We start from the raw sequence: 26700 nt of genomic DNA, 5'->3' as shown, positions 1-26700 counted from the left end.
CTGCCTACTGTCGGTTGCCTGGCAACAACCACAGCACCCTCTGGGCTATGGGATGTAGAATCACCTCTATCGCGCATGCGCAGCCTGAGCTGATGCTATGGGGGCTCCTCTGTGTCGGCATTTAAACATCAAATGATCAAATAACAATAAAAAAACAACTACCAAGGCAATTACGACTCTTTAATTGTTCCCAGGCGAACAATAAGACGACACTTCCCCTGTTCTCAACATGCCGGTAGGTCGTCACGCCTCTGTGTTGTGTTTTGTTATCAGGGGTTCCACCCTTCTTCTGATGTGATGATGTGATGCTAATCGATACGTTAGCTAACCTAGCTAATGAACAGTCAATGCTACATCGTCATGAAACGACATTTCTCTAAATGTCACTTGACATGATGATATTAAACGTGAGGATTTGAGTGTCTTAATGATCTGTTCTGCATGCTAGGTATAACCGTAACGTTAGCAGCCCTGTGTTTGCGTTGGATCTTTTGCCTAGCAACCAGCTAACATTAATATAAAAAAATGCAAACCAAGGCCGTGATTGATTGTTATTACGCTTTAATTACTATTTGTTGTTGCGTGACTCAACAGAACTGGAGCTTTGTTTGAATTTGAATGCTGTCAATTATTAAAGGTTGCACTTGCACAATGATGATGTCATGACATGTTCTCATCAAGGCAGACGGCTTCTCAGTTTGATTGATTGATTGATTGAAGAATTTATTAACAGTTTGCAGAATTACAGTACATTTCAAGCACAAACTCAATACAAAGGCTGTTAACTGTGAGTGGACGACCCAATTAAGCATTACACTTGTTTCCAACAGGGTCCACCATGTTCAAATCATCAAAACATTTAGAGACGTACAAATAGACACTTCTATAGACAGAACAGTTAAAGTGGGTGACAATATTATCACACACGAAAAGATGAAATTACCTTTGATTGATTGAAGTATTTATTAACAGATTGGAGAATTGCAGTACATTTCAAGCACAACTCAATACAAAACTGTTAACTGTTAACATTTTGATGAATTGAAAAGGGTGGGCCCTCTTGTAAACAAGTGTAATGCTTTATGGTGTCGTCCATTCACAGTTAACAGTTTTTGTATTGAGTTGTACTTGAAATGTACTGTAATTCTGTTAGTCAATCAATCAAACTGTGGACGACACCATAAAGCATTACACTTGTTTACAATAGGTTCCACCGTGTTCAATTCATCATCATAACATTTAGAGACGTACTAATATACACTTCTATATAGCCAAAAACAGGAAATCATCATAGAGGAGGTGAAAAGGGAAAAAAAGTTTCGGACAGTTTCGAATTGCAGCCATCATAGGTGCCCTTTGAGAGCTGTTTTGAAGGAGTCAAGGGATTCACATGTCTTAATGACTGTTGGTAGCCTAGGGTGTTCTACATTTTGGTGGCATAGGAGCGAAAATAATTTAGTCCCTTGTGCCGAATCTGGGTTGCACATGCTTTTGTAGCCCTAGAACGGCTCTTGTTGTTCCATACAGTATATACAGTATTTCACATACAGAGCCATAGAACGGTCGCACTTACTTTCATGTCGGACGTAAACTTGGCGGCCTAAATGTGATAAATGCTCTGTTTGTAAACTTTGTACTCACCCATTAATAAAGACGTGGAGTGAAATATGGTCCTCTAGTTTTATATCCATGTGAAAGTTCTGGCACAAAACGTGTATTTAGTCAATTATCTCCACTTTTTCAAGAGATGCACACGGACGTCTTTCTCTCCGGGCAAAGGGGCCCCGGAATGACAGCTGGACTTCATTTATCAAAACTTCCTCTGATCATCACAAACGTCATCACCAATTGACCAGGGAAACACAAAAGTTTGGGTCACACAATTGTCAGGTGCCTTGCGATAGGTGCTGGGTAATTAATCACACCACCTGCCAATTGTGTGACCCAAACTTTTGTGTTTCCCTGGTCAATTGGTGATGACGTCTTTGGTAAACAACAGGAAGTATCTAAAATCAGTTCATCGATCATTCCGGGCCCCTCTCGCCCGGAGAGAAAGACGTCCGTGTGCATCTCTTGAAAAAGTGGAGATAATTGACTAAATACACGTTTTGTACCAGAACTTTCACATGGATATAAAACTAGAGGACCATATTTCACTCCACGTCTTTGGAATTATTTAATGGGTGAGTACAAACGGAGCATTTATCACATTTAGGCCGCACATAATTCAATTCAACCAGGAACAGTAGGAAGGGATCTATGCCTATGATACATGAAAATGTACGTAAGTTAATGAAATGATCACAGGCATTCTAGGTCTAATGCTTTTGTTGAATTCCCTCTGGTGTTATGGGTGTGGACATCGTTGACATTAAGCCTGGAGTGGCTTCTTGGTTAGAGTGGGTGAAAACGTAATCAGAAAAGTCAACCAAAGAACAAGATTCCTGTACACACACAGGATCTCCTCACTGGTCAACAAAAACACCTTGAAGAGTCAAGACCCTAACAGAGCACTTGTACAAGGTTTGTTTGACTATGCATGCACCTCTTGGTACCACAGCACCTCAAAGGCCCTTAATACAAGGCTCCAGACTTCCCAAAACAAACTGGTCAGGCTAAACTACTTTGCTTCACTCCCCGAACCCAACATACCCCTGTCCATTTTGATAGGCTGGAATGGCTTAGGGTTGACGACAGAGTCAACAGCATCTTGCAATGGGTCTGGTCTACAAGATTTGCTACACCAAGATACCCATGTACCTGTCTAAATGCTTCCTAAATGTCAACGAAGTTCACACCCACAACACCAGAGGGAGTTCAACAAACCATGTGCAACCCAGATTCAGCTCAAACAAGGGATTCAATTAATTTCGCTCCTATGCCACTAAAATGTGGAACGCCCTACCAACAGTAGGGTGCTGTACCATTAGATTTTTATTTCATGTTGTACAGTCAGTGTTGTTATACTTTCTGTATTCCTTAATTTCCTTCATATATTATTGACTTGTAGCTGAATTGTACTGTATGTATCTCTGTTATCTTTATTGTATCATGTATGATTTTCTTTGTCCATGGTTACGAGGGACATTGTGCAATTCATCCTTGAAAAGCACTACAAATGTAATAACAATGTTGTTATTAACCTATTCAATGAATTGAGTACAAATGACCCCAATTGAAACAAGCTATAGGCTTTCTTGGGTTTAAAATTCTGTTGACAGACCTTGTATCGAACTGTTGATCGAACTGTACTTTCCAGTGCTTTTTTTGCAAACTGCTAATAATGAAGTAATCAATCAATCAATCAATCAATCAATCAATCAATCACATTTTCTTTCCCAGGGCAATAAGCCAGAAGTATGTGACAACGTGAAGGTGGTGGTGAGATGTCGTCCTCTAAACCAGAAGGAGAAGACACAGGGTCACAAGCTGGCCGTTAGCGTGGACGAGATCCGAGGCACCATAGCGGTCAACAAGCTGGAGACGCCTCATGAACCTCCCAAGACGTTTACATTTGACACAGTGTTTGGACCGGACAGCAATCAACTGGATGTTTACAATCTGACGGCCAGGCCCATCATCGACTCGGTGTTAGAGGGCTACAATGGTGCGTTTATTTACTGTATCATATCGCTACTGTCGGGCAGCTCCTATCCTCATAACCCCCTAACCTTCTATCTCCATATTTTAACTGTTAGTGGGGGATTTTGTCTCCGTAAAGTAGCGCCCTACTTGATCATAGTACAGTGTCACACAAACAAAAGCATCAAAGCTAGCAGATCCGCAAGCTTGAAACAAGCTTGTTGATTTGCTACTTTTGCCATTTTGTATTTGGATTCCGATTTGAAAAGTAACAGATGATATGCTTGCAGCTGAGCATTCACTGAGCATTTTTATGATTAATAAACGATTGCAGTGAAATCTACATCACCACCACCTTTAACCCCTCATCATCTCTTGAACATAATTCATTATACCAGTGCTTCCCAACCTGTGGGGCGTGGCCCGTGAGTATATTGCAAGTGGGCCCCCATATAATTGACAAAAAACACTAACATTGTAATGATAATATAACATTAATATAAATCCATAATGAATGGTGTTTTGAATAAATAGGAACTTTGACTGATCATTAAAATAAACACCCTCTTTTGATATTTTCATGTGGGCCCTGATCCAGAAAAGGTTGGGAACTACTGCACTAGTATTGTAGACCTACACAAGTAAAGTTATCGTAGTCTCGTGTGGCCAGACTGTTTTTCAAATGCTTACGGTCATACAGTCTGGGACACGGAAGCTGTTTTGATGATTAAGGGAGAAAGTGGATGTGAAGCCTTCTCCCCACTTCCTTATATAAATTAAAATCACCAAAGCATATTTAGCTTGCTGCTTAGCAGAAATGGAAATAAAATGCAACAATATTTTAAAATATATTTTTGTGAACAGAAATGACAGCTTCCGTTTATCAGATTTCAGGAGTTGTCTGGCTATGCGAGACTAGGTATAGGCGAATCCTCGGCAACCATAACTGCGGTGTCAAGTGGCAATAAAGAGAGCTGATTGACACACAGTTATGATTGCGCCCAGTGCAGTGGATTCGTCTATATTGTACACTTACTGTTTTAGTATTGAGATAATGCTAATGTTACCCATCACAGCTTGTTTGTGTTACTTGATCATCAATGCTGGGCACTAATTATTTCATTCCAGGCACCATCTTTGCGTATGGGCAGACTGGCACAGGGAAAACCTTCACCATGGAGGGTGTGAGGGCAGTGCCAGAGCTCAGAGGGATAATCCCCAACTCCTTTGCTCATGTGTTTGGTCACATTGCCAAGGCTGAGGGTGACACTCGGTAAGAGCAACCAACCACACAAACGATTGTGCCAATGATTTGTTTAATAATCTGTCAATCTTTTTTTTATTATTATAAATTAACCAGTATGATTAATCTAAGACTCTAGAGTCTACTCTAGAACATAAAATGAATGTAAAATAAGTTAATGTAAAGTACAACATTATGTTAAATACTCAGTGGACACTGAGTGTCACAAAAAATAAAATTAAAATAGCACATATTAAACAAATATGATCTACCAACCACCAAATCCCGCAAATTCATCTACGCTGACGACATCTGTCTGGCATTCCAAGCACCAGACTTCGACCCACTGGAACAAGTGCTCACCGAAGACCTCTCCAAACTGGACCAGTTCTGCAAAACATGGCGCCTAATACCGAGCCCAGCAAAAACTGTTTCCAGTGTTTTCCATCTCCACAATGCTAAAGCTGCCAGAGAACTAGACATCTACCTGAGCGGACTCAAACTAAAACATGCACCCTATCCAACCTATCTTGGTGTGACCCTCGACAGAACTCTGTCCTTCAAGGAACACCTAAAAGGGACAGCAGCTAAGGTGAAGTCCAGGAACAATCTGCTCTGTAAACTTGCTGGTGCAAAATGGGGGGCGGCAGCCTCCACCCTGCGCACCTCAGCACTGGCCCTGTCATACTCTGCAGCAGAATATTGTGCCCCTGTCTGGTCTAGGTCATCACACACACACCAAGTGGACACCCAGCTCAACACCACCATGAGAACCATAACCGGGACTATTCGCTCCACACCACTCCCCTGGCTCCCAGTATTATCAAACATAGCCCCCCCACATATCCGGCGAGCAGCAGTCTCTCAAAGGATGCTTCAAAAGGTCAAAGACTCTCCCCACCTACCAATCCATGCAGACATATTTAACCCACCCACTGCTCGACTTCCATCTAGACGACCAATTTGGAAGAACCCCCCATCAGCTGACTTCACCATCCAATCAGCTTGGAAAAGGGAATGGGAGTCCAATGAGGTCCCAAACAAACACCTGGTGTCAGACCCCAACCAACAGGTCCCTGGCACCACCCTCCCAAGGAGACAGTGGTCTACGTTGAATAGGTTCAGGACTGGACATGGCCCCTGCTTGGCCAGCCTTCACAAGTGGGGCAGTAGCCCAAGCCCACTGTGTGCGTGTGGTGAGGAGCAAACTATGAAGCACATCATAGAAGTTTGCCCTCTCCAAAGACTGGAAGGAGGATTAATCACCCTCCATACAGCAGACCAGGAGGCAACCGCTTGGCTAAAGGACTTTGCATTCGCTAAATAAATAAAACAAATATATCTCTTAAATATACTGTACACTAAACCGATTTATTTGATAACTAACATATTATTTCATTAATTTTGAGTTGGACGGACTAATCCATTTTATTAATGGTGTCAGTCACCCTGTTTAATGTATTGACTGTACTCCATCTCATCTGATGAGGAAGCATGACATGCCACTCAGGCAGCAGAAATATGTCACACACAAAATCTATTCATGACCTATTATGCTACTCACAGTTCTATTTTTAACCACTTAAGCCTCATTTTATATTTGTTTATGTTGAAAAATGTCTGATGTGTTCCACATTTAATGACACGCGCCAATAATAGGGGCGCCAGATTGAAAGTTCTTCACTGTTATCTACCCCTCTCTCTCTCATTGCCACAGGTTTTTGGTTCGTGTATCATATTTGGAGATCTACAATGAGGAAGTGCGTGATTTGTTGGGGAAGGACCAAATGCAGAGGCTGGAGGTCAGAGGCAGATGCTACACTTCAAGCATTGCTATTTGAGTCACATGTGTTTTACGTAGGAGTTTGTTGTGGTGGACTGGTGGGCTTGACAGTGCCGCAGTGTTGTGTAGGAGTTTGTTGTGGTGGTGGGCTTGACAGTGCTGCAAGTTTTGTGTAGGAGTTTGTTGTGTGACGGTGACCCAATTTGTGTGTTGTAGGTGAAAGAGAGACCCGATGTTGGCGTGTACATCAAAGACCTTTCGGGTTATGTTGTCAACAACGCTGACGACATGGACAGGATCATGACACTGGGGCACAAAAACCGTAAGCAGCAAGTCTGCCCTCAGACCACAAAATAATCCATTATTCAAGAAGTTTAATTGAACGTAATGTATCATTTGTATAAATATCCACTTTTGTAGACTACGAAATGAACCAAAAGGACCCATTTTTACACAATCCTGTGTTCATAGTTAGTGGAATAAATGATTCCACACACGTGCACATTTTGATTCCATGGGTATAGTTTGAAGCGCTCTGAGTCTGTGCCATAGACTGGTCTTTGCACTTTCCGCTCTCACTGAATTGTTATTGGCAAGACTCGGCATGCACGGCTCAACTTTGTACTGCGGTGCGTTAATCTGATCCCAGGTCAGTTTAAATCTGATCCCACGTCCGACAGTGTAATCATCGTAGAACTGTGCAATGCTTTTCTCTAGCGATCAACGCTGAGCACAGGTCCCCTCGGACAAACAGACCCGAGGTCCAAGATAATAGAATGGGAAGGGAACCGATATTTCTTTTAATGTATTTGATCGTTTCATATAATCGAAAATTGTTTATTTTTATTAACTGTTGCACCCCTATACTATGTATGATGACCTTTCATACATTACCAGTGTAACCACCAGTGTGTGGTTAAATGTCTGCATCTATGTTTAGGGTCGGTTGGTGCAACCAATATGAATGAGCACAGTTCCCGCTCGCATGCTATCTTCACCATCACCATCGAGTGCAGTGAGAAAGGTGTCGATGGAAACCAACACGTTCGCATGGGCAAACTACATCTGGTTGATCTTGCGGTGAGTTTTGTAACCCACTATTCGTTTTCTCAGAGTATTTTCTAGGAACAGTGTGGTCATGCTCATGCAGGTGAACACATCGTCGGAAAACTCAGGTCACCCCCACCCCTTTACTTGGCCCGTTTTCATTCAAAACTAAATATCTTTGCTCGATCTATTGAGCTCAGAACACTCCGACACGTAAGCTTATAGATCAGCTGTTTTTGTCAAATATTTGCTCCACAATGACTATATGTATGCTAAGATTGATTAACTCCTTTGGATCTATTGGGAAACATTTCCCCCCCTCCCCCTCCCTTCTTTTTGAGTGATTCAACCACTCCTATAGTATAGACAGCTATGTGTGTGTGTCCCTCCCTGTGTCCCTGTGTCCGAGCACGAAAATAGCATTTGTTCACCACCAAGTGTCACTGTTGCACAGCCTAAAGCAGAGACACACACAGGCCAGGGAGGAGGGCTTGTACAGTACAGTACAGTACAGTACAGTACAGTACAGTACAGTACAGTACAGTACAGTACAGTACAGTACAGTACAGTACAGTACAGCACAGCACAGCACAGCGCAGCACAAGTGCAGTACAGCACCACTCACTTCAGACGGGTCTGATTTTTCATTTCCTGAAAAGTCGCAGTAGGTTTCCACCCGACAGCGATGATAGATAGCATCAGCACCATTCTTCCTGGCAGCAGTGTGGTCACACAGATGCAGAGAATCATTGCGTTATCAGGGCTGTTCCATCTCACCCCCCCCCCCTCCCCGCAGGGTTCTGAGAGGCAGGGGAAAACGGGCGCTACAGGACAGCGTTTGAAGGAAGCCACCAAGATCAATCTGTCCCTGTCCACCCTGGGGAACGTCATCTCTGCCCTGGTGGACGGTAAAAGTACACACGTCCCCTACAGGAACTCCAAACTCACCCGTCTGCTGCAGGACTCGCTAGGAGGAAACTCCAAGACCATGATGGTACACACACAGCTGATTGATTGATTTATCCGACATACAGTAATTGTATAGTATCATCACCGAGGATGAAAACACAAAAAAGCCAAAAGAGGGCACAATTCCATTGTGGTCCATCAACAATTCATCAAGTCTTTTATGGAAATGACGAAATATCACCATAACCTTTGTATTGAAAACAAAAGGTTAAAATGTCCACCACTTCCTGTATTGTCTTTTTCGATTTAAACTGCTTACACTTTTTTTAAAAAATATTTCAAGGTCTTTTTCCTATAATGGCATTGATTTTTAAATGTTTACAAAATGTTTTGAAACAAAGTAGGGACTCCATGGAAGTGGTTAAATTAATGAGTATGAGTCCCCTGCAGTGTGCAAACATCGGGCCAGCAGACTACAACTACGATGAGACCATTAGCACGCTTCGCTACGCCAACCGTGCCAAGAACATCAAGAACAAAGCCAGGATCAACGAAGACCCCAAGGACGCCCTGCTCAGACAGTTCCAGAAGGAGATAGAGGAGCTGAAGAAGAAGCTACAGGAAGGTACAATTCTACATTCACCACTCCCATAGTAAATCTGTTGATACACTGATAAACGCATAATTACAGTATTTACCACCCCACTAGGAAATGTACACATTTGTACAGAATACAGATGTGTGTACTTAGGTAGTGGCGTGGACCATCTAGGAACTGGAAGGTTTCGGATTCGATTCCCAGCTCTTCCTGGCTTTATTTCAAAGATTGTGTGAACAACTCACTGAACCCCGGCCTAAATGCTCCTGATGAGCAGGTTGGCCTTGCATAGCGCGTGCGTGCGTGCGTGCGTGCGTGCGTGTGTGTGTGAAATGCAGAGCATTCACACACACAGAAGTAATGCAGTGCTCTCATAGGTGAGGCGATCTCGGGCTCTGAAGTGTGTGTGTGAGATGCAGAGCATTCACACACAGAAGTAATGCTGTGCTCTCATAGGTGAGGAGATCTCGGGCTCTGAAGCCAGTGGATCAGAGGAGATGGATGAAGGAGATGACGAAGGTGGCGTGGAAGGAGAAGGACGCAGGAGAAGAAGAGGTGAGGAGGACACACCTTTCTCACAGGAACAGTGTTCGTCAGAAAGGACGAATGGATGGGGCAGATATACGTTTAACCACATGATCTCCCCTTTATGGGCGTGTACCCTAGTCAAAAACTCCTATAGGATTCTGATAGAAAAATTCTACTAAAAATCCTATTAGAATTTGGAACCAATCCTATCTCATAGGATTATTGTCAGAAAATCCAATAGGATTTGTTCCAAATTCGAATAGGATTTTTTTTATAGGATTATTTCTTAATAGGCGGACATTTGGCGAAAAGCCCTCAATGCTTAACATTGGGGGCTTGTAGAGCTGCTATTTTTGCTATTGACTTACAACAAAGTATAAAGGATTTAAGTGGTTAAATGTGAACACACAGATAAGTAACTATCCACTTTCCGAATGGAAGATCCCTCCTAAAGAAAACCCACTAATATAAGTTATTCCGTTAGTTATTTAAAGTTATTTAAATATTGTATGTAGCTCATTGTGTGCTGTTTTATTCAAGGGACCTTTGGTAGTTCCCAGACTGGCACTGAGTGCTTGGTTCTAATATGGGATGCGCTGCTTTTTCTACCACAAAATGTGGTACCAATTTGCACCACTAGTTGTTATCGCTGAACCCCTCCCTAGTCCCCCCCTAGATCCACAGGGCGATATTAACCTTACCTTTATCCTGTTATAAATATCAACGTTTAAATGAATGCATGTTAAATAGACAAACCCGATCCTACCCTAAAATGTATGCTAATTGGCTGTGCCGAGCCTTGGGTTCCATGAAACAAGAATGACACACGTATCATTAACAGCCAGGTGAAACAAGCGGTCTCCGTTGTGCATCTGTCCTAGCCTGGTTAATAAACCAGACCGAATCAGCCGTTGGCAAAAAAAAGTTGCCTACCAGCGGATTACGGTCTGGCGAGGCTCAGTAGCACGCCTCTTTCCTACAGCAGAGAACAGGTCGGACCAATCGGGACACGGTATGCAATATAGGCGGGCTTTGGTACAGTGACGTTCAATGCTTGAGACTTTTGACTGACAGTAGCTCTGACCAATTGCGTCAAAGAGAAAATGTTCCCCGGGAAATGAAATCCAAGTGGAGCCAGCCCAGACTGATATACCGCGACAGTGTTGTGTGATATTAGTCTGGCTTATTAGCCAGGCTACATCTGTCCCCCTTTTCTGCGGCGTTACAGATTCTGGGTTGAGACCATAGAGTGATAATACTGTATATCTAAAGAGTGGATGGGGAGCGACAGGCCCGCCCCTCGCTTTTCACTTCAATGGAAGTCTGGGGACTTGGTTGAGACTTCCGCGCGGCGTTTCAGAGTATGGGGTCAGACTCCCATTGGCTTAGGCAGCGTTTCAGAGTATGGGGTCAGACTCCCATTGGCTTAGGCGGCGTTTCAGAGTATGGGGTCAGACTCCCATTGGCTTAGGTGGCGTTTCAGAGTATGCGGTCAGACTCGGCCAGCCAATCAGGACTATGTCGCGCAAAGGGACTAGGTCGCGCAAAGGGACTAGGTCGCGCAAAGGTCCTAATAGCCAACAGCAGCGATCATAAGCCAGGTTTCATCTGGCAAAATAAGAAAAGAAAAAGGAAATCATAATTATTTATTTTTCTGGGTTTCGGGCCTAACAGCAGATTTGGTCTGCTATATGGGGTAGGTTTATCACAGGGGCAGTTTTTTAATACACACCATGGAAATGCAGGTTTGACACAGAGATTCCAGACTAATATCTACACAGTGATATTAGTCTGTCCATGACAGGCTAAAATAGTCGGGCCGAGCCACTGGCCGGCCCAGTTAAGGCCGGGACTTAATTTTCAGGCCCGTTGAGAACTCTGATGTTAAAGAAAAGAAGGCTTTGTATTCTACATCCAGGTCAAAGGAGCACTTCACCCCACAAAGACTTTCTTTCTATCAATAATCAACTCATGAATGATGCCTTGAATTCATGGAGAATTGTAATTTTCCACGGTCGTTGCTGTTTTTCCCCCAGTGAAGGGTTGTGTTGTGACTCTAAAGATTAAACTGATATGATCTCTAATGAGCTAATTAGAGCCAGCCTCTATCTTGTTATGACTCAGCAACCTTTTTTCCAGATAATTATCACTAACACGTCTGAGTTTATTGGAAGACTTTAAAAGACGCACCACAGCCCACGGTCAGGAGTTCCCCTGCTACCCATAATCCTTTGATTCCTAGCTACATGGAAAATATTAAGTTAATAAGAAAATATGTACACCAACATGGTGTTATTTTTGTGACGATAGTGTCTTAAAATAATTGTGAATCGTGGTTCATCTTTGGGTCAGTAAAGGTCAAACAATTCACCCTATGCATGTAAGTTATTGTACATTTATAATTGCTGGAGCGTTTGTTCCATACTTATTTTCGAGGGGCGCTAGCCCCTCCTATGTTCAGCTTTGTGTGTTTGTGTGTACTCCATAATGAGGATGTGATTGGCTGAGCACCCCATAGCGATGATTTGATTAGCTGAGCAATGTATGTATTGAGGATAAATGGTGAGGATGCCACAAGTGATTAGCTGGATTGGACTTGAGGATAAAAAGTGAGGACAGAGGACTCCAATTGTGATTGGCCACTGAGCAGTGAGGGCACCAATTGTGATTGGCCGGAATGTGATGATATAGGATGATGTATTTCACAGAGGATTAACGCTAACCAGTGGCACAACATCAACTCCATTGCATGACGTTCTCTGGTGAAGTGCAGTGTGTTCGTGCTGGACCTTCTAATCTCATCGTGTATGATGCTGTATGCGATTTGATAGGCTTTGTTCTATGCACATACTGTACATTTCCCCATCTGTATCATGTTGCATTGTCACAAGTTTTAGCCTTTTCACGTGTCCCCTTTATGCACCTTTGTCTTGTTGCTCTACCTTTCTGTGAGTCTTTATTTTTACTTAATTGCCATCTGCCTTTTTTTTCATGATCATTTTGGTAGAGACAGTAAGACTTTTCAGCTCATTCTGTAATGTGTTACACCTTGTCTCTCTCTTTGTCTCTCTCTCTTTCTGTCTTTCTCTGGGTACAAAATGCTGCCTGTCTGACTTGCCATACTCTCTTTATTCCAGAAGAAAGAGGTTGGTGCTCCTGACTGTAATGTACTGTAGAGTAGACATGACAATTCTACACTTCTCCTACCCAACGTATCACCCTTAAAGACCAACTGAAATGAAAAATATGTTTTGCACACTATTAGAGCATAGGCATGGTTTACAAAATAAAAATTATGGGGTTTTTTTTCTCCTCCAAATCCATAATTTCCTTAACAAAAACATAATGTGTGATTACATCGGCCGGCCAGGTACTAATTTCAATCAATTAAATGATGACTGCCACCTGTCAATCTCATAGTATAGCTCAATGGCCAATCCCTCTTCCACACGGAGCTGATGCTGACACTAGAGGGCGGTGGCACTTAAATCTCAACAAAGATTGTGACAAATGTTCTCGTTTTGAATTTAAACAGTACAATACAATTTGTTTCTGATAACATTTGAGGTGAAATAGGTGGGGCAGTAACAAACGTGATTCAGCACTGTGTACAACATAGGAGCACAGAGTTTAGACCCCATAGTTCGAGTGGACAAATGTACGCTGTATGGAGGTTGGAAACCTGAGCTCAAAAACTACCAAGCATCATGATATCGTCATAAAAAGCCGCTTCAGCTGGTCTTTAACCACTTGAACCCTTGTTTACCTATTCTGTGGTGAACATTTGGTGAAAATAGCCAATCTAAAAGCTCACAACATGTCATGCATGACACATTGTGAACTTATAGATTGGCTATTTTGGCGAAGATATTAACTATAGAGTGAAAACAGGATGGACTCTATTACAGAGCCATGGGGGACTCTGGTCAAGTATACAGATTGTAAGTGGTTAATCTAACTCTGCCTAATTGATGCTTCGTTGCATGATGGCATCGCTTGCCAAAAATAGCACATTTTGATTTTGTTGCTAGCTTGAAACGCAGTTCTTTTCAGCGAGCGACACCGTCATGCAAATGAGGTTAGAGTCTACAGAGGCCAACAGACAGGCCTCTTTTAATCATTGTTTACTGTCTTTCTGTCCTATGAATGTCTGCCATCGTCTTCATTATTCCCTCATTGTGATCCTACATGGAATTAATGGATTTCTGGAAAAAACTTTTTTCTTTTTCTTTTCTTTTAATGTATTTAAGTTTCACACTAATTAGTGAGTTAAGCTAAGTTAGCAATCGATGAGGACACATTTTAGTACACATTAGATGGAACATTTTATAGGAGGCCTACAATGACATATTGATGTCTTGCTCTCCGAAGGCAAGAAGAAGGTTTCCGCAGACAAGATGGTGGAGATGCAGGCAAAGATCGAGGAGGAGAGGAAAGTGCTGGAGGCCAAGCTGGACATGGAGGAAGAAGAGAGGAACAAGGCCCGAGCCGAGCTGGAGAAGAGAGAGAAAGATCTGCTCAAAGCCCAGTGAGAAACGTCATGTTCACATCACTACAACTCATGTTCACATCACTACAACTCATGTTCACATCACTACAACTCATGTCCACATCACTACAACTCATGTTCACATCACTACAACTCATGTTCACATCACTACAACTCATGTTCACATCACTACAACTCATGTTCACAACTACAACTCATGTTCACATCACTACAACTCATGTGCACAACTACAACTCATGTTCACATCACTACAACTCATGTTCACAACTACAACTCATGTCCACATCACTACAACTCATGTTCACATCACTACAACTTTTAAATAAATGTTTTCTTTTTTTAAACAAATTAAGAAATTCCATAAATAAAAATGATTATTAAGAAAGTAGTGAAAATGGACGATCTACAAGCAACACGCTTGTAGATCTGCTATTTTCACTAGTTTGGGTCCCCGGCAAACGTCTTATCTCTCTTTGGGGTCTCAACCTGAGGTTTTGGAACCACTGACTGACTGACTGACTGACTGTGTCTGTCTGTCTGTCTCTCTCAGACAGGAGCACCACCTCCTGTTGGAGAAGTTGACGGCTCTGGAGAAAAAGGTGATCGTGGGAGGTGTGGACCTCCTGGCCAAGGCAGAGGAGCAGGAGAAGCTCCTGCAGGAGTCCAACAGTGAGCTGGAGGAGCGGCGCAGGCGGGCCGACCAGCTCCGCATCGAACTTGAGGAGAAAGAGGTCAGAGGCTGAACGATGGGGGGGGGGGGGGGGGGGGGGGGGGTGGTTGCTGTATTGGGGAGGGGTCTACCCTGTGTGGCTGGGATTTACAGAAGACTGATGCCTGATTTTTCGGTCCTGATTTTGGAGAATCCCATAACGATTAATGATGATTTGACTGATAACATTTTCAAAAATAGCCGCTTCGCTGTGTCCTATGAATAAAGGCAGAAAAGCCCCCACAAATATCTTAATAAAATAATAAATGGCCAATCTGCAAACTCACGCATTACGAGCTGGTACTTCGCTGGTACCTTAATCCATAAAGACATGACAAAAATAGGGCTGTCAGGTTGAAAACGGTTAAAGTCGGGACAATATATCTGCCAAACTGATATTGGCCGGGCTCTACTGTACTGTGGAAACAACTAGGGGTGCACTGATGCATCGGCCGACAATCGGTAGGGGCCGATGTTTGCCTTGTTAACAGCCATCGGCGCATCGGTAAAAAACTTGACTTTCACCGATGGCAGTAGCCGATGGTCTGCTCTGCAGCCAAATCCGGCAATACACCATTGTACGGAGATGTATAGAGCGGCTGCGTGCCGCTCAGTGTACTGCCCATAGATATATATAAAGTCTAGATGGCTCAAGGCGGAGTCTTTGACGTAGTTCACCTGGCGGCCATCTTACTTCGGGGCTACAGTACAGTATGTTCTATGGCAGCTTAAACAATAACAGTCATAACTCGCTCAAATCTTGACGGATTTACAAACGGGTTGGTTTATTACAAACGTTGTCAACGTGGCTATGATTCAGGACGCTTATCTGCTTAATTTTGTTTTTTTATATGAACGTCGTATAAAAGCATTTACGTATGCGGACGTCTCATGTTTATAACAAACCAAACCGTTTGAAAATCGGTTGAAAATTGAGCAAGTTATGGTTATTTAAAAGTGCATGCCCCATAGACACAATGCTATAAGGCCCCGAGGTAAGATGGCCACCACGTAGCAACATCGCCCTCCATTGGCCAGAGAGCGGGTGAGCCATCTAGCTTTCTTATATAGAGCACCGAAGTCTGACGTCACTTTCAGTAGAGGGCACCAACACACAGGTTCGTGTATTTTTTTATTTGTATTGAAATCTTCATAGAGCGATTTTATGTCGCTTCATATAAGAACTGTGTTTGAAAAATAAACCGACCACCCCGGCGTTTCTGTCAGGGGAGTGGCTGTGCGTCGTTAATGATGTCCATTCATATTTGATACAGCCAGTTTCTAGAGAAAATGGAATTAATGTGACCGCAAAAGCCTTGAAACTACATATGAATGCAATGTCGCTGAGCATATACGTCACGCCCAGCTGTCAACATATTGCGTTCCTGAGATTCCTCGTTGACGTAAACTCAGCTGGTGGTGACTCGACTCGTACTAACCACGATACATTATATATCAATAAAATAAACGTAATTAACGTTCAGTTTCTGTTGTGCGACGGGCTGCGGGCAGAAGCAGCCTACCCGGAAATGTAGTCTCTGGGTTGTTTGGCTCGTTTCTAACGCTTATTTTGTTACTCTTTGGGTATATTTGTACATTTCCACCTTCAGTCGATGCTTCATATCCATATGAGTGAAAAGGCCGGGGCAGTGACGTCAGGACTTCGGTGCTCTATATATCTATGGTACTGCCACTGAGTCTGCCCTGTTAACCATGCAGCCTATATTTCATGAGCTGTGGTGGCTTGTTAGGCCACTCTCTCAATTAGGGATTTTCCCAGAGGTTAATTTCACTGATGTGTACAACCTTTATTCAAATAGTTGAAAATGTATTCATTAAAAAACTGAGCACATGTATTTTTGATCTATAAGGCCAAACCTAATTTGAAAGAATATATTCAGAGTATATCACAGCCTTTTAAAATCTTTATAATATTAGAATTTGACACAGCTGTGCTACTAACTAATTACATCACAGTCTGTTTGCACAAATCTGGGTCAAATCAATTAAGCAGCAGGAGCTGCCTATAAGCTCCCATATTCTCAATATTAAATCAAAAAGACAAAAGACTTTGCCTGCTATGTATGTTTATCATAACTTTTAATTTTGCACTAAAAAAACATGCTCGACAGGAACTGTAACCAAATAATGGCCCGATGCAGACCGGTGCATGCACGCACGCATGCACGCATGCACACACACACACGCATGCATGCACGCACACACACACACACACACACACACACACACACACACTATATACACAATACACTTCGTGTACGACAAATGTTGATGTATTTTTTTATATTTTAGACAGAATATCAACATATATGCCAGGTTGAAAGTGGTTGAAAATAATTTGTGTTTACATTGGTAGTCAAAATGAATCATTATTTGATTGGAAGCATACGAGGCAAAACACACCACTTCCTTCCCAAAGCATAGTAGCCACAATGGTTTCCTCTTCCGAAGTTGCACATACGCGGTGTTTAAAGAGAAGCTTGTCATGTCACTTTATAGCTGTATAATACTATATGTACTAGCACTGACTGAGTCATCATATACTCATGCAGAACAACAACTTATAACAAGTTGTGTAAAGTATTATAGGTGCTGGCCATTATTCATTATAAGCTCAGAAGAACAGCACATTACTTATAACTACCAGGTAACACTTTACTACTGTAAAGGTTGGGTCTATAATGCATTACTTTCACATTTATACTTCATAACAGTTTAAGTCATGGGTTTTCAACCGTCCGCAGAGCTGTTTCAGGTGGTCCCTGAAAGAAACTTTTTTTTGTTTTTTCAATTATCAACATTGGCCATAATCTTCAGTTTAAAAGTGCTTTATTTATAAAAGCACATCAAAATGTGTTTCATACACAACAAACCAAATGTAGTCTAGTTGTAGTATTTGACAGTGCAGTGCAGAAACATAATTGCTGAATACACGCACGCACGCACGCACACACGTGCGCACGCACACACACACACACACACACACACACACACACACACACACACACACACACACACACACACACACACACACACACACACACACACACACACACACACCTGCCCTCTGAGAGTCTGGAGTCTAATTTCTCTCCAAAAGCCCTTGAATATGATGGAATATAATTAAAGATGACTGTGATTATGATAAGCTCAAATGATGAGCATTTTTTCCCCGTATCTTTGATTTGCAGGACATTGTTCTGTTTGTGCGGGATGTGGGATGAACGGTGCAATTTCGGGACTGTCCCGCGAGTTGCGGGAAGGGTGGTCAGCCCATCCGTCACAATAGTGGTGGTCCCCAGGTTGCTCTTATTCAGGATGGTGGTCCCCAGGTTGCTCTTATTCAGGATGGTGGTCCCCAGGTTGCTCTTATTCAGGAGGGTGGTCCCCAGGTTGCTCTTATTCAGGAGGGTGGTCCCCAGGTTGCTCTTATTCAGGATGGTGGTCCCCAGGTTGCTCTTATTCAGGAGGGTGGTCCCCAGGTTGCTCTTATTCAGGATGGTGGTCCCTGGGTCAATAGTGGTGGTCCCCAGGTTGCTCTTATTCAGGATGGTGGTCCCCAGGTTGCTCTTATTCAGGATGGTGGTCCCCAGGTTGCTCTTATTCAGGATGGTGGTCCCCAGGTTGCTCTTATTCAGGATGGTGGTCCCCAGGTTGCTCTTATTCAGGATGGTGGTCCCTGGGTCAATAGTGGTGGTCCCCAGGTTGCTCTTATTCAGGATGGTGGTCCCTGGGTCAATAGTGGTGGTCCCCAGGTTGCTCTTATTCAGGATGGTGGTCCCTGGGTCAATAGTGGTGGTCCCCAGGTTGCTCTTATTCAGGATGGTGGTCCCTGGGTCAATAGTGGTGGTCCCCAGGTTGCTCTTATTCAGGATGGTGGTCCCTGGGTCAATAGTGGTGGTCCCCAGGTTGCTCTTATTCAGGAGGGTGGTCCCTGGGTCAATAGTGGTGGTCCCCAGGTTGCTCTTATTCAGGATGGTGGTCCCTGGGTCAATAGTGGTGGTCCCCAGGTTGCTCTTATTCAGGAGGGTGGTCCCTGGGTCAATAGTGGTGGTCCCCAGGTTGCTCTTATTCAGGAGGGTGGTCCCTGGGTCAAAATCAGTTGAAAACCCCTGGTTTAAGTGGTTTAAGGGTTTACGTGATTAAGATTAATTTTCTGTGTCTTCTTCTTCATTACAGCAAGAGCGTCTGGACATTGAGGAGAAATACACCAGCCTTCAGGAAGAGGCACAGGGGAAAACCAAGAAGCTGAAGAAGGTCTGGACCATGCTGATGGCAGCAAAATCAGAGGTATGGCCAAGAATGCTAAGGCTCAAAGGCTTGTACTCCAGAGCTAGAGTGCACTTTATACTTTTTTACGAGGTACGTAACACAAATGTGAAATGATGGTCTGTTGTCTCTAGATGTGTGAAAACCTTCCTTCCTGCCAGTGGTTTACACCACTAGCTAATTTAAAATAGGAAGAAAAACTGTACATACATTGGCTCGCTAGTGAACTAACAGCTAGTTGATGTCACTTCCATGGTAACAGTTACAAACTGAAAGTTCACAGAGTGGGTAGAGTTATTTAGCGTGTTATTATTCATTGTTTATAGAATTAAACCATCTGCAAAGAATGTTTAAACTTTGGAGTTTGTGGTGGGATTATTTTCCAACAGTGTTCACAACACTTTAAGACACTCTCTCTCGCGCGCTCTCGCTCTCTCTCTCTCTCTCTCTCGCTCTCTCTCTCTCTCTCTCTCTCTCTCTCTCTCTCTCTCTCTCTCTCTCTCTCTCTCTCTCACCTCACTCACTCACTGGTCAATTTTGTATATGGATCTGTTAAGTTGGCAATTTGTAAAACGAGGAAGAATAAGGTGCAGGGTTTGGGGTCAGTTGATCCCCTGTTGATGGCAAAAGGGATAATGGCAGCTCGCATTAAAGTAGAAAAGGCCTATTACAGTCTGGTGGGGGACATTGGGGGGGTTTGTACAGGTGTGGTGTGTAGGAGAGGCATTATGCACAGTCACTACTGATGGTACCTTACAAATTGCTTAAAAAAAAGGGGGGAAACAAATATATGTTTTTATTTCACTTCTGTGTTTTTAAATCTCTGGCTATAATCATTTGACTGTCATGTTTATCATGTACTGAAAAAAGATTGAATAAAGAGGTCTTGAAATCTCTCTCACTCTCTCTCTCCCCCTCCTCCCTCTCTCTCTCTGGTTTGATTGGGTTGTGTGTGTGTCAGATGGCTGATCTACAGCAGGAGAATCACCGGGAGATCGAGGGTCTCCTGGAGAACATTCGACAGCTTAGCAGAGAACTGCGGCTCCAGATGCTAATCATAGACAACTTCATCCCCCAAGAATACCAGGTGTGTGTGTGTGCGTGCGTGCAGCATATACTATATGAAGCAGGGCTGCTCAGTTATGGCTAAAATCATAATCAAAACGATCATAATATACATGAGAGGGCGAAATACGTTTTCGGGCCAGGTAGGGGCCTGTGTGCTAATTTGTGAGGCCAGGTGGGGCCTCGGGCCAGCCCAGTTAGGGTCCAGGTAGAGACGGGCCTTAATTCATTTCGGGCCTGTTGGAATGAAATCGAAAATTAAATTCATTTTCTGTTTTACTGTCCACTATATAATGAATTAAGACTTGGGACTATTTGTGCTAACCTTTACTGGTTAGATGATTATGAAAAACTTGAGTTATGTTTCAGTAAAGGCATTTTTGTTTTAGCAGATTTCTTATCCAAGGCTTGGGGAAAAAAGGCAGAATGTTCTGTTTTCTTGAAATGGAGTTTTATTGTACAACTATGCAATGATTTATATGTTGTGACCTCCATGTGCTGGGCACCTCTGGTGCATGACACATAAATAAAGAATCTATCTAAGTATCTCGCGCCCGCCGGGCGTGGCTGCCGGGCGCGGCGGCGCTAATAACTTTGGGGCGGGCCCGTCTAGAGTTTGAATGGACAGGTATCAGTCAAAAGGGAGACATCGAAGAGGAAGGACGGGTGGGGATGGATCAACATATGACATGTATTAACTGGTCAGCTCCATATATGAAGATCTAAGGGTTTGAGGTCAGATGTGATGATCCAGTCCATGTATGGCTATCCAGGGGTTGATGAGTTCAGTGTTGTGATCTTCATATATGGAGACGGCCATATATGGAGCGTGATGGACTGACGGTCATATATGGAGCGTGTCACGAGGTATGGCGGATGGACGGACGGACTGACTGACTCTGACAGGTTTTAGCGTGACTGACAAGGGCTTTTAATATACAGCTTTTTATGTACACAAGAAGACTTTTGAAAGTATCTGCATTGGTTGTGGGATACTGGCCTTATTAATCGGATTGAGAACAAGATGTGTGGAATCGCCCATCTCTACTGTGAGTGAGTTTGGGTTTTTAGGGAAAACCACACCACTGTAAACACAGCCAGGACATAACAAGAGAATCGTTGCAAAATAGAATACCGCACAATAATCTCAATTATCGTGTTTTTATAATTGTTAGAAGGCTACATTTTTATTGAAAATGTCACTATTAATCGCCCAGCCCTAATGTGGAGCACATGGTGTATAAGGGACCGGTCGAAATTTAAATAGGGGTACCCCTGGAGGAAATGTATGTGTCCTGATATAAAATAACATCACCCTCCCTGTGAATGAAAATAAAAATCCAGTCCCCTCCCCAGGTGATTAAACAAAAAGGAATCACCCTCCCCTATTAATTAATATCACATTTACCTGAGTATTATTTATTCCTAACTTTAATCTGCTAGCGTTTTTAATATAAAAATCGCAAAAAAAAAAAAAACTGTCCGCTGTGAGGCTTGAACTCACGGCCAACATGGACAATGGTCTCGTAGTCTAACGCCTAACACAGTAAGCTATGGAAGCTATTGAAAAGTGGGGGTTGAAGTGTGTACTTACACACTTGGATAGGCCAAGCACAATGATTGACGGAGAACAATGAAAACCGGTCCTGTTGGGAAGAACCAAGTGAAAGCAACAGAGGGGTATCGTTGACCAAAGTTGTACTTTAATTCAGAAAAGCTGTAGTATTAGATATATATATAAAACCCGGACTATTTTATTATCAAAATTGGATCACCCTCCCTTGGACTCGAAATAAAATTAGCTCACCCTCCCTCTGACTAAAATTAATAAGACATGGCCCTCCCCTATTTTCCTCCAGGGCCCCCTTTTCTAAATTTCGACTGGTCCTTAAGTAATACGTATTTGCTTTCACACGCATCAACTGCTTATTTTGAATGCCATAAGAAATATTTGCCACATTTTCCTCTACAGGAGATGATAGAGAATTATGTGCATTGGAATGAAGATATTGGAGAATGGCAACTGGTGAGTTCTCTTACATCCACATATCGAAACACACAGGACAGCATATATAATAACACAAACAAATCCCACATAACAGCATGTTGTAGGCTAATAAACTCTGAAATTACACTTGAAGACCTGTTGTAACAAACTAAAAGTGTTTAAATGTTGGTGTTTTTTCTTTCAGAAATGTGTAGCATACACTGGCAACAATATGAGAAAACAGACCCCAGTACCAGACAAGAAGGAGAAAGATGTGAGTCATTTGCCTGACATTGTTTGAGGTTGTTGGGTATTGTGGTTGGGTCGGCCGTAGCTTAGTGTTATAGAGGCTGTCTGGTAATCAGAAGATCACTGCTTCACCCCCAGCCCCCTGTATACGTTTCAAAATGTCCTATAGAGAGAGTTAACCCCTATAAGGCCCATACCGCACCAATGATTCACCATGCAACTCCTTGCAGCGTTGCATGTAGTTGCATGAAACCATTATCCCCAATGGCAGTTGCAAGGAGTCGCATTGGTGCGGTTTGGGTCTAAGGCCCAGCCCGTGAGCTTTCATCCGAGATCCGCCCATTAGAACCATCAGCTGGATTAAGCTGAAACTGAAATTCCCCTGCAGGAATAATAAAGTTCTCCTTTATTGTTCCTGTTTGTTTTGGTTTGATGAATAAAACATCTGTTACTTTCTTCTAGGCTTGGGAGACATCTAATATTGAAAATAATAATAATAATAATAATAATAATAAAACAGTAATAACATTTTAGATCTTCTAAATGACTTGTTTCATCACATACCCAACGGTTATTTGACCTGGATACGAGGGGTTATTGCCCCAAGAGGATCATAAGCTTGTGGTGATTGCTAATTGGCAGCCAGGCATATAACCCTTCATCTTCATCTTGTCCTCTCTGCAGCCATTTGAGGTGGATCTGTCCCATGTGTACCTGGCGTACACAGAGGAGAGCATGCGACAGTCTCTGATGAAAGTAGAGAGACCCAGGACCTCTAAAAGCAGCAAGAGTGGCCGGCCCAAGACTGGCCGAAGGTAATTTACTGTGGAACCTTTATATAGTAAAACTGATGATTTTACAGTGTACATTTGACAGATAAATTACAGCTAATCTGACATGGATTTTTCTAGTCTGATACCGATTCCAATTTTGGAGCAGGAAGGCCGATATCAACCAAAATAATTCAATATCCATCATTAATGTAGTGAACTATGTACCCTAAATACTTTCACTGTCTGCAGTGCACATGTGCCTTTCTTCCTATTTTTTTGCCTATTTAAATTATATTTATAGTTATTTTTCTGCATCATCTATTTTCAAACGAATAACCATATAAGGGTCTATAGCCGCCGTTCCCAATATTGTACAAAAGACAAATATGCAGCTAGATCAGATGTATTGGTCAATCCAAAACATGATTAGACTACTGTAGATGTTATCACTGTACCCTGCTATTCTGAGAAATGTGCCGTGTAAATGCATGCCAACACCTCTATCTCCAAACAGGAAAAGATCTGTGAAGCCGGAAGCTGTGATCGAATCTCTTCTGCAATGAATACTGGTGTCTGCGACCCATAATGTTACCTTATTAAAATATGTATCTGAATACACTGTATAGCCAGTAAGGGTTCGTTGTGAATGAGAGGCTGGTCAGGGAGCAGCCACTGTAGGATTTAAAACTTTGTGGTCAATGGGACCTGTTATTTTGTATTACAATGTAATGCTTGTTTGAGGATGGGTGACATGTTTTATCGTTACCTTGGAACATATCCATGTGGGAACTCTGCTTGTTATATACTTTAAGACCAGCTGAAACGACTTTTCGCTACCTTATCGTGTTGTATTTCCTAGTGAAACAGCGGCTGGGTGCTTCTCAGCCAATCACAGTGATGATGGGGCAGTGGGGGCGGGTCGTTCACTGACTGAATCAGTCAGTCCACCGTCCCGTCCTCTCAGGCTATGGGATTTAAACAAGGTGGCGTTAGATCAAGTAAATGTTTCTGCAACTCAAGCGTTATTTGTTTGTAAACCACATTATGTTCTTAAAGTGTGAAAACCATATTTTCCATTTCGGCTGGTCTTTAATAGGTAGGCTACCATAAACATTAATGGGAAAAGCCACATAAAGATTAGGATTTTTGACTGTGAAGCCAATAACACCTCTTCTTAAACTAGAATTCATCTTAATGACAGCATTCTTGCTTCTTCTGCGGGTTTGACATTTCTCTGGTTTAAGCATATAGGTTTGGGTTTCTTGTGAGAGCTGTGGTCTCCTGCCCAGATGGAGCACCTGCACCATGCAGCTCTGCAATGTAAGAATGAAGCAGAAACACTTGAAGGGGTGAAATAGTTGTTCAGGTGAAGATTCCTGTATGCTAGAGGACTGCAAGTCGATTATGAAATTATTATTTCATGTATGAAATATCAAAAGCAGTGCATTATGCTTCTGTTAGGTCAAAAGAGTAGGGCATGCATGCTATTCAGCTTCTTCTACTGTAGTGCCATTGGCCTCATACAATAAACAACAAGTCATTTTATTTAATTTTATTTTCACATTTGTTACAAATGTATGAACCCTTCCCAGGATATACTGTAAAATCCACATAGCTTCATATAATGCACTAGAGTGAATTAAATACAGGGAGCTAATTTCAGTTTTATGGTGCATTGTAGTGAAAGTAAAGTTACTTTATATTGTATTATACTGTATGTTACATGTTTACAGCATCAGACTTTTCTCTGCGTTCTTAATTTATCAAATGATTTTATATGTTTTATCTCACATTCTCTGTGCCATTTTATGCACTATTAAATCCATATCTGCCTACTACAGCAAATGTAGTTGAATGATTTCAAAGGTTCGTCTGAATTAAAGTTCATGTGATGAAGTTATGGTGGTGTTGGATTTATTTGATGGAATCAAACATTTTATATTAATTTATAACTTAAAATCTTTCTTACCTTTATTTGTAGTTGTTACGTCCCCACCAAAGAGGTCCAGGTGTTATGTTGTGCAAAAGTGCATTATTGGCTAGTTCCCCTACCATAAGCCCTCAATGAATTGAATTGCATTTAATTGAATGGGGCATTGGGCTGTTGTGCTTTTTAATATATCCTCTCTTCATAATGTAAATAGTATCCCAAGCGGCACACTTTGCTACTTATTTCGATGGAAATAAGCGAATTAGCACAAAAACCCAACCCCCATTGAAGGCTTATATTAGGGGAAATAGCCAATAATGCACTTTTGCACAAAATAACACCTGGACCTCTTTGGTGGGGACATAACAACTACAAATAAAGGTAAGAAAGCCTTCTAGCATGGAATTCTCCTTTAAAGGTGAACAAACTGATGTGCTCATTATTTTCTGTCTTGGTATTACATGATTAACAAGGATATTTAGAAAAGAATATGATCAGCATTATAATATTCCCCAATGCAGGTCTATTAAAATGTACACCTATAGTTGCTAGTTACACCAAAGTTGGTGACCTACATAGGCCTACAAGTTTGGGTTTCCGAGGCTACTTGTAGGCTAGCCTCGGAAACCCAGACGTTTTATTTCCTGGAAGAAAGAAAAGCCTACAAGTGACTCCAGTACTCATGTGTACTGCAGTAGCCATGTTCTAATCTAGGGCCATCGGTGTCTGGTCCCACTCACCATCATGCTTTATACAAACCCTTTAGTTTGTATTCATGTGAAAAGCTTGTTGCTGAACTCTTACGTGTGCTGTCTGTCATGCATGATTTGATCTATGCAGTCAGGCATTGATCGCAGTATTGTTTATCTTTGTCCGTTTTACCTAATCATGCATCAAATAAAAAATAGGTATTAATTGAAAATGTGTGAAAATGAATGTAGCAAGGCTTGCAATTCCTGTAGTTGAGGCCATGTGTGTTGGAAGGTATATGTAACATCATATTTGAATGGCTTATTTAGCACCATAATGCAACAATAGGCCTATGGAGCATTTATGAACCTTGCTTGATCACCTGGGGTAGTGCAGTGGTATTGGCTCAGGAGGCAGTGGCTTAAGAGGTTAGTTGATGTGTGCATACCTTGGGGGCGGAATGCTGGGTACACTGATCTTGTCTGTTTTGGAGTATGTATTTTTTATATTTATTACATATTTTATTTGTGTGTCTTTATACTTAATACAGCACAAAGTCCTGGACCTTACCTCACAGTGCATTCTTATCCTCCCTTGTAATTCTGCATGCCCATTCCCCTTTTCTGCTACAAGGTTTTTAAAGGTTAGTGTGAATCTTATCTGTACTTTTAACCTCATTGTTTTTACTTTAACCAGGCCAGTATTACTCGGTATGTCTATAATTATCTTGTGTAAGGTATTGTTGTATTACAGTATATAAATAACACAAATAACGCCTATTGATTCTCCTGGTGGAAATCTCTCTAG

At 42.3% G+C, this 26700-nt stretch overlaps 1 protein-coding gene across 2 annotated transcripts; it reads left to right on the top strand.

The window, feature by feature from the left end:
* Positions 1-59: 59 nt before the first annotated feature.
* Positions 60-25109, top strand: kif3a (kinesin family member 3A). 2 transcript variants are annotated; one of them, XM_079501362.1, is made up of 17 exons: positions 60-235; positions 3343-3607; positions 4711-4855; positions 6543-6627; positions 6825-6930; positions 7549-7688; positions 8452-8649; positions 9015-9189; positions 9619-9717; positions 14062-14218; positions 14751-14931; positions 19110-19220; positions 20161-20286; positions 22237-22290; positions 22457-22525; positions 23185-23315; positions 23788-25109. In XM_079501362.1, the coding sequence occupies exons 1-17, from the start codon at positions 230-232 to the stop codon at positions 23834-23836; spliced, it is 2097 nt and encodes a 698-aa protein (XP_079357488.1). In that variant the 5' UTR covers positions 60-229; the 3' UTR covers positions 23837-25109. The 2 variants fall into 2 exon arrangements, with proteins under 2 accessions (XP_079357488.1, XP_079357487.1); XM_079501361.1 differs by having other exon boundaries at positions 60-253; positions 3352-3607.
* The last annotated feature ends 1591 nt before the right edge of the window (positions 25110-26700 follow it).

The sequence above is a fragment of the Electrona antarctica genome (genome assembly GCF_951216825.1).
Source record: "Electrona antarctica genome assembly, chromosome: 1".
NCBI lineage: Eukaryota > Metazoa > Chordata > Actinopteri > Myctophiformes > Myctophidae > Electrona > Electrona antarctica.
This window is presented reverse-complemented; position numbering and strand designations above follow the sequence as displayed.

Bases quoted from the DNA above. Each gene is read 5' to 3' on its own strand.
- kif3a (XM_079501361.1), top strand. From the start codon at position 230: ATGCCGGTAGGTCGTCACGCCTCT. The intron at 6,628-6,824 runs GTCAGAGGCAGA...TGTGTGTTGTAG, and splicing joins ACCAAATGCAGAGGCTGGAG to GTGAAAGAGAGACCCGATGT. The intron at 22,291-22,456 runs GTGAGTTCTCTT...TTTTTCTTTCAG, and splicing joins ATATTGGAGAATGGCAACTG to AAATGTGTAGCATACACTGG.